The following is an 18251-nucleotide window of genomic DNA, read 5'->3' on the forward strand; positions in this document are numbered from 1 at the left end:
TCTATCTTACCAAAAATTGTACATTAAGTACAGTATATATCACCTGAGAAAGTATTCTCTGTAACTGCTATACTAAGCCACTACTAAACATTTAGATTTATGAACCTATAAGCAGTTATAGATTTTAATATTTACCAACTGATGCAGATTCAATAAAACGCAGAAAATGAAACTTGATCTGCCCTTTGCAAACGTTAGCACAATGACCTGGGTGTGTCTTTTATGTGAGCAGAGGGATATATGATACGATCAGTATCATATCACACTAGACTGACATTTGGCCTTGGTTACCAAGAGACGTCACACTTCTGACCAAGACGACAGCTGTTGCTTGACACACTAAACCTAAACCAACCTAAATGGGTGACTGAGTTTCTCTCAAGTATGTTGTCTATTTCTGTGGTCTAACCTACTAAATTTTCTAGGCTATAGTCTCTCTATTTGCAGATTTATGCAAAACAAAAGGTAAAAAAAGACCTAATTTAGGCCTAAATTTAAGATTGGATTACACAGTTTTAATATAAACATTCTAATAAAGTTAATGTGATGCATATTCGTCAGTCATACATAAATGAAACGGTATATATATTTATCATAAATAAATCCAATTCGTTTCAATTTCATACATTTTAAGTAATAAATATTGCTTATTCCACCGCCAGCCATACTGTATCAGTGGACATACTGAATCAAATTACAGTTTTCACGATTAACAGATTTATGCTGATTTGAATTTTTTTTAACAGATGCAAATTTGCCATGATTTGATTTGACACTAGGCCATTATTTTTTGAGTCCTTACCCATTTCATTTATGCGCAACTGACAAATATGCATAACATTTTATTAGTTTTAATAAGTTTATTCGTTTGTTTGTTAAAACGGTCTAATTCAAATGGATGGAAATTGATTTAAATACATAAATCTTATGTTTATGTCTACTTATGGGCAACAAAATAAAATGTATAGACTAGAAATTCCCCTCAAACGGCCCTTCTATAACTGAGGCTGCATGTTAGTCTGCCATTTGATAAGGTTTTTCCATAAATTATGAGCTCAGTGTCATTCTACTCTCACCACGTGCATCTTATAGGTCTCAAATGAGTAACAAAGTGTTAGTGCCACCAGAAATGATATGGCAGATTATACCCATCTCCACAATATTAAAACTTGCCAAATGTGTGAGTTTGTATTAATGAATAAAAAAAAATCCCTAAACCTAAGTATTACATTTTACCGCTGATTGTACACCATTTGTGCTCCAGGCATGAGTATTTGGCCAACTTTTACATCTATTAATTTAGCAGATGCTTCTATCCAAAACAACTCAACTGGTGCGTTATAACTTTTCTAAGTGATCGGTGAGTTTTGCCTGGACAAGCACCACTTTCATCTTCTAGTGCATTGTGTATTCATCATTGGCAAACATGACCGTGTGTATGAATTATTACATATACAATTTCTAAGAGAAAAACCTGCTTTTCCCCCTAAACATGTCAATCACATTTCATTATAGATGTTAACATTCCAGACATCCTTTTCTCCCACATCATCCGTACGTCTCCCTGCTTTTGAGGGTGAGGTGTTTACACTGATAATAACGAATCTGAAACAGGATACTGGGTGACTGGGGGAGAAGACAGACCCTCACAGCACACGCTTGCATAATAGGACAGGGAAGAGCTTACACTTCTCTCCTTTTAGCAGGAAATGGGCGAAACCTGGGTCGAAATTATTTCTCCGACATTTTGTGCTGTGAAGGAAGTGTCTCCAGATAGAAGAGGTCATTTGGTTTCCTGTTGTGCACCAACAGTCCCCCCCACACACACATTTCAACCCAGAAAAAAACCCATATATATATATATATATATTATATAAAATGCATAGATATTTTAATAACACAAGCACAAAAAGCACAAATTCTCATTATTGTAATTTAACGTTTCTGTAATTCCCTTTATATCTCACTAAGAATAAAGTTAATATTTTAAGACAGTGACTTTGAGTGTTTTACTATTTCGGAAATATTAATTATATTTTACTTAGTGCTGTCAAATTGATTAATTGCATCTAACACAAAAGTTTGTTTATATGTGTGTATATTCACATTATATATATATATATACATAACTTTATTACATATATTTATAGTAAAGGGCTGCCAAATCGTGTATAAATAAACGTAAATGAATAAACGTGTGTGTGTAGACATACATACACACATATACATATATACATATATATATATGACACACACATTTATGCATACATGTGTGATTAATCAATTTGACAGCCCTTTACTATATAAATATGTAGCCTAATAAAATAATTTAGCCTAATATACACTTTTGTTTCGCATTACAGTAATGAGAATTTTGGGTTAAAATGTGCATTATTTTCATAAAAATAATGCAAAAATTCACAAAAGATGAACATTCAAAGTAGAGGCATTATTAAAAAATTCTTTCGATTTTTGGGTATAATATGACAAGGATATTGACAGATTTAGTGAGATTTACCAGATCGTTACCAGATTTACGCAGATCGTTGTTTTTATAGTTAGGCTATAAAAACCAAAAAGACACCAAGATTTTCCCATAACTTATACCAGAGATATTAAGTAAAAATTGCTAGTAGGTCTTTCACTAATGGACTAATCAGGGGTTTTCCATGTACAGGAAATGTGTGGAATAAACGGCTACACACAAGATGTGTGGCGGAAGAGATAAACATTCCAGACTTCAAACGCACAGATGAAGGTAGCAGGAGGCTTATCAAGGACTATGATAACAAATGGAACACATCAGGAACCAGTCAAGGTAGCTTTTGCGTAAAGGAGCTCTTCAAGGCACCGGGATTATTAGCTTTAACTTCACCAATCCACCTGTATAGAAATTTGGGACTAAAAATGACTTAAAGTGCTTGGATGCATCATTCATGATGATAAATCACATTCAGTTGCTCAGAGCACACATTTTGTTCATCCAGTGAAAACGTTCGGCCTCTTTCATAGATTTCAAATAATCAAGTGTTTTAATCTTTAGACTGAGATGTCACACGATAGTTATGAGAAACAACATTTTTTTATTACTTGAAATAAATACTCCAGTACATGCATGATAAAAAATGAGGGGGTGGGCAAGGGGGGGAAAAACAGCACATTAAAATATCATTGTAAGTCTTGTAAATAGTGTAAAACCTATGGCACACACTCACAGCAGCTTTAACTCATTACAAATTCACACATGGAATACGAACAATATGATGCTGATGATTTCTACAGATCTCAATGACATCCATTCAGCTAAACACTGAGGTAAAGACTTTCAGTTTCATTTTAAGGCTTCTGTTGTAAAGACCGCTTTTGGCCATATTCTCAACCGACAAGAGGATTTGCTGAAAAGTTGTCAGTTTTAGTAAAAGCTATACTTATTTTCCACAATCACATCCAGTATGAGAAAATAACCTATAAATGTGACCTTGAGTAAAGCCGACTGCCATGAAAAGTTAATTTAGATGGATAAACACTACATTTACTCAAATTAAGGCTGGGCGATATAGCTAAAAATATCGTGATATTTTCGTTACATTCGATTTAACAATGTTTTTCCATTTGTTTTAAATTTTTATTTTATTTTTCGTCCCTCGTGAAAAAGACATCTGGACAGAACGTTTAGTCACAAATTGTTTACTCCAAAAATCAACACTGGTTTTTATACTTATTTATATGAACCTCTTATTTACATCATGTTTACAGTTGTAATGAGAGGATTCGAGCATGAAGAACACAACATGTGATCGTGCTGAATGAAAACTCTCGCTTTTGAGCAGTATTGAGTGGATTCCCCACTGACTAATTTAAGTACCTATGATTGGTCATTGTGTTTCGGAGCTAAACAGACATGTCTGTGATTGGCTACAATGCTCAACGCTGTTAAACATGATGCAAATAGAAACATTTGATGCTGTTTACAGAGCTCTCACACACACACACACATATGCGTGGGAGTGTTTGAAAGCAGCTGCTTACTGTCTTTATAAGACAAACTTTTAACATCGCCAATATTCAAAGTATCGCCCAGCCCTAACTCATACTATACAGGGGTTAAACCTGATTAGATTCTTTGGTACTTCAAAAATAACGTGCCGGGGAGGAGTTTTAATTCACAGAATGAGAGTTAACTGGCGGTAAAGTTCTAGGTGAGGATCGTTCCCTTAGTGCCTGAGACAGGAGAGTGCATCCGTCCGAGACGGCGCACGCAGAGTTGCGCAGACGCTCCCGGTAGACGGGCATCTGGGAGCTGCTCTCGGGATGCTGGGAAATATCCCTGAGGCCCTGGGTCAGGAGCACGCAGGCCGACACCACGCTCATGGCGCCGCCCAGGACGGCCGTCTGCACCCCCTTGCCCTCGGGGGTGATGGCGGCGGCTTTGCCGAGGAACTGCGGCTCTGTGGCGAAACCCACCAAGGCGTGGACGGCCTGCACGAGCGGGCCACTGAAGAGGACGCAGCGGTTGCGGGTCAGCTCGCTGGGGCAGGCCTTCAGCTCACGCATGCACGCCAACAGAGCCGTGGCGCTTGTGCTCATGCACTTAACGCTAGCTTTGAACTGCTCCTTGGCGAACTTGTCCTTGGATTTATCACTGGCCAGAGAGGAGGCGTCCGTGAGCGTGGTGAGGTTCTTCAGGATGTTCTGCGACACCTCCAGAAGGAGCTGCGGCGTCAGGTCGGCCAGAGCTGTTAGGCGTAGAGTGTTGCACGTCTGCTCCACTTCGTGGCGGCAGCGGGTGACTTTATAGCGGTCCACCAGGCCGGGAACGGCAGCCTGTGAGCCCGGGATCTCCACGGCCGCCAAGTACGCGGCATGCGCCGAATACTCTGTCAGCGAGACCACCAGGTCACCCATCTCCAACAGTCGGTCCCCGACCTCCACAAACTTCCCCATGTTGAGCTGGCTCTGAATGTCATGGACAATAATGGACAACTCCTTAGTTCGGGCGATCAAGGTGTCGCGACATTTCTCGAACGTCTCTGCTATGGGCAGGCCGTCGGAGTTCACCACCGGCCTGGTCTCGCTGGACAGCAGGAGCAGGTCCGCCACCAGCTGCATTTTGCTCTTGCATGCGTCACAGATGGATAAAAGTCTTTTCCTTTGTTGCAAGCTGCCACTAGGGATGTTGGTAGAAACCTCACTATCTGATTTTCCAGAGCCACTACTAGCCATAGTAGTGTGGTCGCTCTAATGTTCAAAATAAAGATCGCAACACACGTTCTCTTGTGAGAAACATGTGATTTATGTCATTTTCTTCAGTAATAAAAGATTTCCACACCTTCTCAAGGAGAGTGAAACTGGCCAAAGAGTCTTTTATAATGTCCTTCAGAAGAAAAAGTCCACTCAGCTTCTTTGCGAACACACAGGACACTTTGATAACTCAAAATAATATGAAACTTCACTCAATGCACTTGCGTGAATAAGGGAAGTACTTTAGAAAAAAAAATATTCTTATAATATAAAATGTGGGCAAAATAGGCTGGTGAGAGCTATAGTTAAATATCCCTTCAATTGAAAAACTCTGAATTGCCCAATGTTTAAATAATCAGATTTTAAGTGTGCATAATGAAAGAAATAATAAAATTCACAACTACCTCTGTTAAGGTAGGCTACAGTCTGATCAGTTTCACAGGTTGTCAATGTTGCTCCAACAATGCAAACAAACCCCCAAAAAAAATCTTTTAAAAGGCTACTGCAGTGCCATGAACGAGAAGATGCCCAGATGAAGGCAAAGTGCAGGTTGACTTCCAGAATCTGTCATTTCGGGTTTTCTTCGTTTCGTGTCAAGCAAATTAAATGATATACACGTCCTGCAATATGATGCTGATGATGTATTGACCGTCTTGCTGACCCTGCGTCCGAAGCGCGAGACGCGCGAGCGCCCCGCCGCCACTGCACCATCATCCCACGAGACCTTGAAAACTCATAAAATATTCCCGAACGACTTTCAGCCGTTTCTTTTTCGTACACAATCCAAGTTCTGTGGGAAAACACAGTTCCTTATGCATATCTATTGTCCATACGCCCTCTCCAGCAGAAAAGCAGCGGTTGTCCGGTGGCAGATAGTTCCGCGTTTGCTTGCCATTGTTTTAACGTTCAGCTTAATGTTTTAATGTAGTTTCCTCGACAATAACGAACTTGGTTCGCTACTGAGACTCTCGCGCGTCGGTTGTAGTCTCCCGCTACATCTTGCGTATCAGGAAGCGGCGGGAGGGTGTGGCTGAATAGCCTGTTAGCTTCCCTCAAACTCCGACACTTTTATACACTCCACAACCATTATTCCTGGTCATAGAGACGAAACTCCTCCTTTTAATCCAGCAGCCCCTCAACCGATACGCGTATTTTTCAGAAGTAACGTTAGTCGCGCGAGAAGTCGTGTTCATTCCTCACCAGTCATCGTTTCCCGAGGCCCCGATGTGAGACTAAACTACCGGTCTGAGGGCAAAAGTTACACCCAAAGACAAATTCCAGAGAAGTTCCTTGTGTTACCCTTTTTGTTTGTTTGGTTTTTCTTGTTTCTGGTGTTTCGCCCCCACAGTTTGCGCTTCCCTGTAAATCCAACAGGTCTCTCGCGTGTGGGGTATTTACTACTTTCACAATGTTCGCTTTCAGAGCGGCATAGAGTGAATTATTTTTTAGTTTAGCGGAAACGCCGGTTATATTATTATGCGTTTGTATTTTAAACGCACGGTCTTCTGAACTGAAACTTTTATTGTTTTGCCTTTCTTGAATAGATTTACCGTCACATATTTGTGTTGTTTAAAGTATATTTCGTGTTAATATAGTGGTTTAACTATAATAGTTTGCTCCATTTCTTTATATTGATGTGTGCAATGAGTACTTTGTTTATTTATCTATTATTATCGTTTTATATGCAAAACGCCTTATTAATGTTAGCGCTGTGGGGTTTTAGTTGTAAGTATACATATTCGTGGGGTCCTAATGCAAATAATAATAATAAAAAAGTCACCCTACCGCGCTCATAAAAATACCAGATTGGCCTCAAAACAGCTGATTTATCTTGGGAAGGGAAATCGGATTCACCGATGCAAAACTATGACGTAAGTGCAGTAGAGTACTTTTCATTAGACAAAAAGAGACGCTGGGAGTGTGAAGGAGCCAATGAGAAATACAGGGTGGGGCTGTTGCACTGAAAACACTCCTCTTTGGACATGGGAAGGGCTTTCGTCAAAGAACTATTGGTCGTAGGCTATATGATTATCTAAATATTGCATTTTGAGGACTTACAAGCTTACGCATTCATAAGTACACGTTGGCCTATCGTTACCCCTTGATATTACATTCTACGACAGTGTGTTTCACTACTCAATTGCCCAGTTTCAAACAACAGATGCTCTTCATATTCAATATAGATCCGTTATGTAGGCCTTGTTTGGTCTGATTCCTTATTAAATTCCAAAAGTATACAGCTACTGGATTACACAAAGCATTTGTTATGAAGTGTGTTGTATCTGAAGTGGGGGCTGAGGGAGGCTGTGAACACTGCATGTCAGTTGTACAGCTGCACGGGGCACTGTGCCATTGGGTGGGGTGTCCTGAGAGGAAACAGTTCCGATTCTGTTGAATGAGCCGCACACACTTCATATGAGTCCCATGACAAGCACTTTAGAGAACCCAGCCTGTGAAGTGCAGAGCTGAAAAACCATGAAATCCTCTTCATTTAATTCGTTTAGCTGTGACTGTCTTGTTTAGTTTTCTTTTAGTTTTTTATTGTTTGTTTTGTTATTGCATACACTTTAACATTATACATGCACTTTTGTTTGAATGCAAATATTGAACATTATATATGCATACAAAAAGAAAAAAAGAGAGAAAAAAAAAGTTTTGGGGGTAATATAAAATCAACATAAGAGTGTCGGGTATCGAAATATCAAATAAATACTGTATGTGAAATTTGGTCAAAATATAGGCCTGAGTAAATTAATTAAATAAGAGTACGTTCATTTTCTTCAGAATACCAGTGAAGCATAACAATATTGTAATTCTGTACATGTCAGTATTTATTTTCCTAAATGCCAATTCATTGAAGATAATATAAAACAGCTTTTATAAAACAGTTAGTGAATGTTATTATTTTATTATATGAGAATGTAAATCCACTAAGATGCAAAATCTGAAACTAAATTAAAAGCTTTCCAAACGCAGGCCTAAATGTGGATTATTTATTATATAGGCCTATAGGCCTATATATATTGTCTTATTGTTTACCATGTACACTTATTAACTTTCTCTATATTTTGTGTTTGGTCCCCATACAGATTTTTTATTTTACACTTTATTACTTAATTATTTAATTTACATGTATATGATTGTATTTTGTGTTATATTTTCCATGCAACAAATAAATGGAAGAGAAAAAAAATCCCGCAATAGTAGGCCACGTGATCAGGCAAACACGCCCACTTCCTTTAGCCAATGACGAGCGGAAATATTTTACCCAATCAGCGAGCTCCAGGTTTAAAGATGGCGACTCCCGCTAGCAGCAGGACTGTATCAGTATTGCTTTTTCTCATATTATTCATATCGGTTCATTGTACAGAAACGAAAGCAAAGAAGAAGAAAGACATACGGGATTATAATGACGCGGATATGGCCAGACTGCTGGAGGAGTGGGAGGTATGAACGAACTTATCCACGCTGCAGTTGCAGACACTGCAAGCGCTGTTTTCTGTGCTGATGTACACATCAGTCATGTGCCTCTCACAATAAAATACCACGGAAACCGCCAAAATACCATCGTTTTGTCATTTAGTTTATGTACTCTGTATGTTAGTCAACCCGACACTTTTATAGATTAACTACCACATTTGTAGGAACAGTAACTGCCATAACTAGTATTTTGACGTAAACTATTAACATGGTTACAGTGTATTCCACACTTGTTTTGTTTGTGTTCTTGTAGCCCTACATATTTTTTTTAACTCTTTCTATGTATGTAAACGTTAAAAATAAAAAATTTTTACAATGTTTTCAAATGTCCCTTTCTAAATTGTGGTATTTCTTTTGTATGCACATTGCGATAGATAGATAGATAGATAGATAGATAGATAGATAGATAGATAGATAGATAGATAGATAGATAGATAGATAGATAGATTTTATTGGGACACTTTTCACATTTTATAGGGACACTCCTTGAGTCAAAGGTTGCCTGTGAAAGACCATGGTTCACAGAATTTAGCCAGGTAGTGTCACAGTTATTTAATAAGTATCAAAGTATACAAAGATTAAAGCTATTGAAATATTACCTGCATATATTTACATTCTGAATCTACACTGGACAATGCATTAAAATTGGAAAATATTTAATATAATTAGTAAGCCTATAAAATGTTTTGAGTTTAAAATTGTATGATGTCAAGTTTTAAAATTAAATCTTATTATATTAATAAAGTTAAGTATTTAAATATAAAATGTTGAATTTAAAGTTTGAAAATAAAATGTCGCTCATATCGTTATCACATTTTCCCTTCTTGCTTGACTTTCCATAAGTTACATAATTACATAATTTTTATCTCCCACGCCCAGCCCTAACTACAAGTAAATTAAATGTTGCCATTTTAAAAAGAGATTTTCTCTCTTCAGTGTTTCTCATTGACATCTTTTCATTTATGACAGAAAGATGATGACATCGAAGAGGGCGATTTACCGGAGCACAAAAGGTCTCCTCCACCCATCGACTTCTCTAAAATAGATGCGTCCAAACCAGAGGAGCTCTTGAAGATGTCCAAGAAGGGAAAAACCTTGATGGTGTTTGCCTCTGTGACAGGAAACCCGACAGAGAAGGAGACAGAAGAGATCACCAGCCTGTGGCAGGGAAGCCTCTTCAATGCCAACTTTGATGTTCAGAGGTAACAACTAGGGCTGGGCAATGTGGACCAAAAAAAAAAAACTCTATTAGGGATGAGTCACGATTTTCGAAGATTCGAATAGTTGATTTTATTATAGAATATCGAAAAGGTTGTGCGACTATTGTCTTATGTTTTCCCGAAAAAATTCCCATGTTTTCGGTTCTGATGCGGTGGTGACAGAGGGTGGCGCTGCCAATAACACACCTAAAAGCTGTCAATCTACTCTGAGACAACAGAATAAGATAGACCTACACATTGTAGTCTCACAGTGTGGCCTATACGATCTTCGAATATGATTTTTGCTTGAAATGGATTTGGATAATAAATTTTATTTCACATCTTGGCCAGTGTTGTTCTACAAACAATGTTCATATTGAAGGCTATGAAAACAAATATAGTCAATGAAACCATGTAGGCTGTGCTATATGTTATGTGCTATATGTTATGTGCTATGTGCAAAGAAAGGGTTAAAATCATACTACATTATAACATTGTAACAACATTACAGTCAACCCTAAATTCAAATGAAATGCAAACAAAAGCACAGACTAAACGTTAACTGGTAAGAGGAACACACATTCAATAGTCACTTTACAGTTACTGCTATCATAAAAATACACTTACTTGTAGGTTTAAAATTCTACATATGGCACATTTAATGTCCAACAACAAATATTTGAGCAAAATGTATATTTTAGTCAGAATTATTGTGCTCTTATTTTGTAGAGTGGTGCAGGTGTGATGTAAATTTGTAGGCAAAAACATGGAAACGAATGAGCATTTTAGCACTTATGGTTCCATCGTCCTGAATCCATGGGTTTTTGGTTAAATGCTGAAAGAAGATAAGTTCACGTTTTATTCTACGACATAAAATACATCAGTATCAACCCACTTGTGATTTTAATTTAAATTTTTTTTAAAGCTGTTACGAGTCTTAAAAAACGCGGTTGCTTGCAAGTGGCTAAATGGGACTACAGAGGCTGTCAGGATGATTAAATGTAATCACGCCGAACAGGTTAACTCAGTCCGCTTTTACAGCTTCGTTATGCTTATAATTGTGCTCTTATAAACTAATCTAACTCAAAGTTTCTGGGAAAATGTTTTTTAGATAAAAACTGAAAGAGTTGTCGGAAGCTTAGTGATGGTGACTTTGAAGTTGTGGGACTGTGGTGTAGTTCGTTTATAGTCTACCTTTAGCTTTTTACTTCTGGCGACTGCATTTAGGCTCCAAAATGCATAAAATTGTGTTAATTTGTGAAAATGATCTTGATGGACAAAACGTGTAAATATCATAAACTTTTGTTGATCACAGAGCTTGTTTTTTTTGCAATAATCCAAAAGCCTATGGAAAAATCCTTTTGTTTTTTGTTAAGGGAAACCGTGCGACGCTAACTGCCGATTGGCCTACAAAGTGACGTCATACCTGCATCACTCTGTTTTACTCGCATGTGCGAGGCATCGCTCGTTCATGGAAGTCTGTGAAGTTTAGTGGAGACTCGCTTATGGCAAGCCATTTTAGCTTAAATTGTACCCAGCATTACTTGTCGTAATTGCATTTTTACTAGTAAGAATTCAATTAGAGAGCTCTACAATTCAATTCTTACTAGTAGCAATTACAATTAGAGAGCTCTACAAATGAATTTTTACTAGTCATATGTCTCCATTGACTTCCATTCATTTTTAATTACGGAGCTGTACAATTGAATTGTTACTAGTAAGAATGCAATTGCAGAGCTCTTTAATTCAATTCTTACTAGTAATCATTTAAATAGAGAGCTCTCTAATCCAGTTATTACTAGTAACAATTCCAATTGGAGAGCTCTCTAAATGATGTTTTATTAACAAGGTTCGGGAGGAGCACGTTCAGATAATTAACACAAGTGGAGAGCACTCAGCAATCAATGGTAAGAGGTGCATATATACTCCGCAGTCTCACCTCATTCCATTGACAGTTTTTGCAGCATCCCTCCACCACCCCTTCTCCACGCTTCTAGTCCTAAAACACTTACATACGGGGGGAGCACTCTGGGTTCGGGCCGAACTCCGAGCTCGGAGCCCTCCCTCCGGACAGCACGCCAAATACGCATTAAACTTACCCCTTCAAATTATATGTAAGTGTGAACTCGTGAATTCAGTTGTTACTAGTAAGAATGCAATCGCAGAGCTCTTTAATTCAATTACAGAGCTCTGCAATTATACATATCTTTAATTCGTTTTTTTTACTAGTAAAAATTGAATTAGAGAGCTCTCTAATTGTAATTGCTTCTAGTAAGAATTGAATTGTAGAGCTCTCTAATTGAAATTGTTACTAGTAAGAATTGAATTAGAGAGCTCAGTAATTGAATTCTTACTAGTAAAAATGCAATTACGACGAGTAGCCTAACGCTGGGTACAATTTAAGCTAAAACGGCTTGCCATACTCGCTTGCATTAGGCTCGATCACTCCTGGCCGCAAAATGGAAATATTTGCACGACTTTCTAACATTTACAGATGAAGAGTATTCAGTCGTGCTCAAAAGATTATATACACCTTGCGGAATCTGCAAAATGTTAATGTTAACAAAACAAGAGAGATCATACAAAATGCATGTTATTTTTATTTTATTTAGTACTGTCCTCCTGAATATGATATTTTACATAAAATATGTTTACATATAGTCCACAAGACAAAAATATACAAAAAAGACCCCGTTCAAAATTTATGTACCCTTGATTCTCAATACTGTGTCGTTACCTGAATGATCCATGGCTTACAGAAGTATCAGACTATACGTACATGTTTCCTGGAAGACAAGTTAAGTACAATTTACCTTGATCTTCAAGTTCAAAAAAGTTTTCACCCCCTGGCTCTAAATGCTTCGTGTTTCCTTCTGGAGCATCAGTGAACGTTTGACCCTTTTTTTTTTATAGTTGTGTTTAAGTCCCTATATTGTCCTCAGTGTGAAAAGATGGATCTCAAAATCACACAGTCACTGCTAGAAAGGGTTCAGATATGCAAAAGATGCATTTTGTAGATTTGAATCTCTGCTTTTATTTGAAGCTATCCTAACTAGCTTTCTTTCTTTCTTTTTGGCGCTCTGTCAAAAATCACTGAAGGTTACTGTTTGTATTGTTCTCATCAGGTTTGTTGTGGGATCCAACCGTGTCATCTTCATGCTGCGTGACGGGAGTTACGCCTGGGAGATTAAAGACTTCCTGGTCGCTCAGGACCGCTGTGAGGATGTGACCGTGGAAGGACAGGTGTTCCCTGGGAAAGATGCCAAGAAAGATGCCAAGGGCAATGAGAAAAACGACACCAAGAAGAAAGGAGACAAGAAAGCAGCCAACCGAGCAAATAAAAGCAAGCAAGAGCTTTGATGGCCGAAGCTCAAAGGCACAACGCCTTAATGGGACTGAAGAAGCGTTTCTAGAACAGGTGTTACCAGCGTACTTTGATGCACAGGTCACTAACGGTTGACTACAGTCAAATCAGCTGTAGTTTCAATTTCTTTGATTTGTTTTACTGTCACTCACCTCATTTTTCACAATCTGAATCAAAGAATAAACCACTTTTATAATTACATGTGCATTGCATTGATTATTTACAGTCAGTGTTAGGGAAAGGTACTTTTAAAAGTAATGCATTACAATATTGTTATTTGTTACTCCCTAAAAAAGTAACTAATTGCATTACTTTTCAAAAAAGTAATGTATTACGTTACTTTTGCATAACTTTTTGTTTGTTCTGATTGTTTTTTGTTATAAAAAATAAATCGATTTTTGCCAAATGTAAGGGCTCTTTCCCTCCAAAAGTGAAACGAATAAACCTCAGGCTGAAGGAAATGCAAATTCACATCTGTACTCTAACTTCAGCAATAATTAAAAAAAAAATTTAAATGCATGTTTTACTAGTTAGTATATGGTTGAATTGGCTCTTTAAAGACATTGGTTAATAAAGAGAGATAAAATCGAGTATATTTGTATTTAACATTTTATTGCATGTTTGCATTTCACTGTTTTTATTCATTTAGAGCAGGGGTGTCCAAACTCAGTCCTGGAGGGCCACTGTCCTGCAGAGTTTAGCTCCAACCCCAATTAAACACACCTGAACCAGATAATCAGACCTTGATTATCTGGTTCAGGTGTGTTTAATTGGGGTTGGAGCTAAACTCTGCAGGACAGTGGCCCTCCAGGACTGAGTTTGGACACCCCTGATTTAGAGGAATACTGAATCTGTTTTTGTGCAAGTGATATGAGTAAATGCTCACATTTAGTCTAGAACTACAATATCATCATGTTCACACAACACCTCTGCACAAATTCTGATTTCTCTCAACATGGGGACAGGAGAGCTGTCAGTCAATAACTTGCGTTATTTATTTGGAAAAAGTAACCCCGATGTTGTTGTAAATGTAAAAGAAATGCTTTACTAGTTACTTGAAAAAGTAATCTGATTACATAACTTGCATTACTTGTAATGCATAACCACCAAAATGGCTTAGCCCAACACTGTTTACCGTTGGTGTCAGATCGTCTTCATGTTCACATTTTCAAAAGCCTGCCATATTTAACTTTTTTTTTTTTTTTTTTCCCTACACCGATCAGTCTAGACAAAAACATTGATTTACTGTCTGATTACAATTCAAATCTTTTATTTTTGTTGACTTTTTATGCAACAGTAAGCTTACACGAGCAGTCGCTCAGCAGCAATAGAGAATATGACTCGTCTGATTTATCTGAAGGTTTACATAACAGCTTGCTGAAGGATGTTGAAATCCATTTGGAGGATCATGTGGCAGAAACGAACTGATCTGGAATCAGTCAAACAGCTTCTGGCAAAGAAAATGAATTTAGCAGCAGCAGAGAGTCATTGCCCCAGTTTGAAAGAGAGCAACATTAGGCGGCGCTAATAGAGTAATCGATCATTCTTTCCCTTCTGAAGCACCATATGCCATGATCCCCGGGAAAAACGCAAGTACACCTCATGGAAAGCTGTGAGCTTTTCAGCACTTTACTGAATGATAAATGTGATCTAATTGAAATTAAAAAATGATTTTTTTTTTGAGCAGTCATCCATTCTTGCAGGCATTTGCTGTTCATCATCCTACATTGACACATTTGTCCAATCCTGACAGAACAATGTGACAATGTTTTTATGGCAAACTAATGGAGAGCCCAAATGCAAAATTGATTACAGTTTCTATACTAAATGTTTATTTATGAGCAAACAGTTTTTTACTTATAAGAACTTGCACGCGTAACGAGCTTTTTTATCCTGCCGTCTCCTTCCACAGGAAACCATAATAGTAAATAGCAGTCGTTTGATTCATGATGTTATAATTGCAGTTTTATAATTATGCTCATGACTGTCTAGTTTTTATGACTAAAAGCCTCAAAGTTCTGCATATCTTTCAAAGCCACGAACCAAACAAATGCAGACAAATCCAGTGATCATTGGTACCTTAAACATGCTAATAAATTGAATTTGGTGTCTGGAAGACTGATGAAAAACCTATTTTTTTCATTCCGTTTGAGATGACAGCTGATGACCAGCATTATCCAAAACCAAACAAAAACTCTTCTGTCAAATGTTGATGGAATAAGGTTTTCCTGGACAGAGCATGAGGGTTTAAATCAGTGTCATCGATTTGTCATGCGAGAAAGGGAGCCGCATTGACCGCATTCTTAATGGCTTTGGACCAGACTGATGAACTGCATTAAATCAGGTCAAATGAGAAGATTCAACATTCCAGAAAACACAAAACACGCTGCCAGCAACCCATGATGACTTTCAAGAAAGCCAATGTAGCTTTCTCATCTCTGAAGTAATGCTGACCATCGACCGCTTCAGCGTGCTTTACTCTGCAAACATGTCCAGATCATTAGTGTACGTTCATGCACGTTCAGAATGCAGGATCCACCCTTGTCCGGTATGGCCTCCATGGTCATATTTCCTCACCATCTGCTGAAGAAAATCTTCACGGACCCCCACCCCAAGAAAACACTAGATACACACCATCAATCAACGTGAGCTTGGGTTATAGTGTCAGCTGAGCTGGAGACACATTCCAGCATCACTTTGTGTTGATAGGAATATAATAAAGCCAACATGCTTTTACCTTTTACTACACACACAAACATAGCATCACTCCAAAGATGTGAGGAAAAATTTATTTCTGTACAAAAGTCTTTACATTTTTTTCTTATCTAAAGTAATACATTTTTTTTTTCTTGGCAATCATTCACATTTACATCACATCCATATACAACTTAAAGTTAATGTAATGTATATTTGAATTATACACTAAAGTGAAAATTTTACTTTAAGGTTTAGTTTTTTACAGAGAGGACAGAATTACATTACAACTTAAAAGTCCCTTGAAAGATGTCCCTTCTGGATTTGCGTAATAGTGCCTGTACAATAAATAAGTATAAAATATATCTCTGTTATCAATCAGGATTTTTTTGTTTTTTTTTGTTAAGAAACACACAAAACATACAAAAACACTAACAAATTACAATCTCCGAAAAAAGACCAGCTATTTCGGCAAAGGGACAATGTCGTACTTCTTGCCAAATGGAAGAAAAGCCAATTCATCACAGATTTGATCATTTTATGATAGACTGACATCTACTAATGGTCAGATTCAAATCCATTCTTGACTGTTGGATTTAAAGGAACAGGTCACTAGAAAATGAGAATTCACTTTCAGGTTGCCTCAAAATTTGTATGGTTATTTTCGGGGTTTCCATGGGGCATTTTTAATGCACAGGAGACCCAATGCCACTTATCGCATAAAAATATTTACTTAAATAATTACTTCAGAAGAAGTGAAATATAGCCGTATTTTATAGTGCTTTTGGTCATATGCTTAAAGATTTGTAAAAAATTCTTGGTTTTTGTCCCATCAAATGACACGATTCATAAATTAAATGAGAGAAATTTTCATTTTAGGGTGACCTGTTCCATTTTTTGCTGGCTCTCTTGTTCATCACAAACGAAACCAACTCTTGTGCGTGACAATTAAAATGAGGAAACCCCACAACATTTAGAATCTGAAACATCTTTTTCTACATATTTAGAAAAAACATACATTGTAACATGAAGGCAAACATCACCGAGAGGGTCGAAAACAAGGAATGTTGAGTTTGTTTTTAGTTTCGTTTTTTTTTTTCTTGTTTTTTTCTCCCGTTGAAAATCAAGTATAATCAACCGACGACACAATCCAAAAATCACATTGTCAAATCCACGTTGTCACATATAATGGAATCTGCTTGGAGGGGTTACTAGGTAACATACACACATGCTCGGTTCTGATTGGTGGTTTGGGTTCAGTAGTCCTGGCGAAGCTGGCAGTGGTGCTACTGCGAGTCTGAGATGTCCTGCTGTGTGCCGCTCTTCTTCATAGCTTCATCATCTTAATCACAGGGATGGGCAGCACTTGGTGGAGTTTGGCCCGCTCTTCGTCAACACTCATCCTCACCCAGTCTGGACGGAAGGAGCCTTTGAAGCCCACAAAGGCAAGTTTATCTGGTGGAGAGAAAAAATGTCACAAAATTAGAGCTGTTGGACCTCATTCATGACAAAAATTTTAGACATGGCCAGGTTGAGTTTTTATTATGCACTTTAACATTTGCCAAACTTAATTATATGGTCTTTGATGTTGTGGTAATTATAAAAAGGCAGCTTAAAATATTTGATTCTGATTGGTCAAATATTGTTGTATAAAGAGGCCATTACTTTATGATTGACTGTCATCCCTGGCAACAGATATCCTACCATTCAGATTTTTTTTTTTTTTAAGTCTTCAAAAACATTATGCTCACCAAGGCTGCACTTATTTGATCAAAAATACAATAAAACAGTAATATAGTAAAATATTATTACAATTTACCTACAGTAATAAGTTTTCTATTTGAATATATTTTAACATGTTATTTATTCCTGTGATGCAAAGCTGAATTATCAGCATCATTACTCCAGTCTTCAGTGTCACATGATCCTTCAGAAATCATTCATATGATGATTTGCTGCTCAAGATTATCAATGTTGAAAACTGGTGTGCTGCTTAATATTTTTTTTTAGTGAATAGAAAGTTCAAACGAACTGCATTTATTTGAAATAGAAATCATTTGTAACATTGTAAATGTCTTAACTGTCACTTTTGATCAATTTAATGTGTCCTTGCTGAATAAAAATCTTACTAAATGGTAGGGTAGCTGTGTTGTTTCATGTTTAAAATAAATGTCAAATGAATATTTCATGTCTATTTGTTTATTTATCTATTTATTTAGTATCCATGAAATAAACAGGAGTAGAGTCAAATGATCATTATCACAGAAACTTGT

The 18251-nt window shown here is 37.3% G+C and overlaps 3 protein-coding genes across 3 annotated transcripts in view; 1 reads left to right on the forward strand and 2 right to left on the reverse strand.

Annotated features, from left to right (window-relative positions):
- Positions 1 to 3063: 3063 nt before the first annotated feature.
- On the reverse strand, positions 3064 to 6661 carry tlnrd1 (talin rod domain containing 1). Its single transcript, XM_084404284.1, has one exon. The coding sequence runs from the start codon at positions 5221 to 5223 to the stop codon at positions 4159 to 4161; it is 1065 nt and encodes a 354-aa protein (XP_084260410.1). The 5' UTR covers positions 5224 to 6661; the 3' UTR covers positions 3064 to 4158.
- Positions 6662 to 8513: 1852 nt separating this feature from the next.
- Positions 8514 to 13485, forward strand: mesd (mesoderm development LRP chaperone). Its single transcript, XM_084405364.1, has 3 exons — positions 8514 to 8688; positions 9691 to 9923; positions 13046 to 13485. The coding sequence occupies exons 1-3, from the start codon at positions 8536 to 8538 to the stop codon at positions 13278 to 13280; spliced, it is 621 nt and encodes a 206-aa protein (XP_084261490.1). The 5' UTR covers positions 8514 to 8535; the 3' UTR covers positions 13281 to 13485.
- A 2573-nt stretch (positions 13486 to 16058) lies between these two features.
- cemip (cell migration inducing hyaluronidase 1) overlaps positions 16059 to 18251 on the reverse strand; it is a 123113-nt gene continuing 120920 nt past the window's right edge. The window contains 1 exon segment of the mRNA XM_084405298.1: positions 16059 to 17433. Within this exon segment, the coding sequence (XP_084261424.1) occupies positions 17306 to 17433 (128 nt within the window). The 3' untranslated portion in view covers positions 16059 to 17305.

The sequence above is a fragment of the Rutilus rutilus genome, assembly GCF_951802725.1.
Source record: "Rutilus rutilus genome assembly, chromosome: 3".
NCBI classification, from domain to species: Eukaryota; Metazoa; Chordata; class Actinopteri; order Cypriniformes; family Leuciscidae; genus Rutilus; species Rutilus rutilus.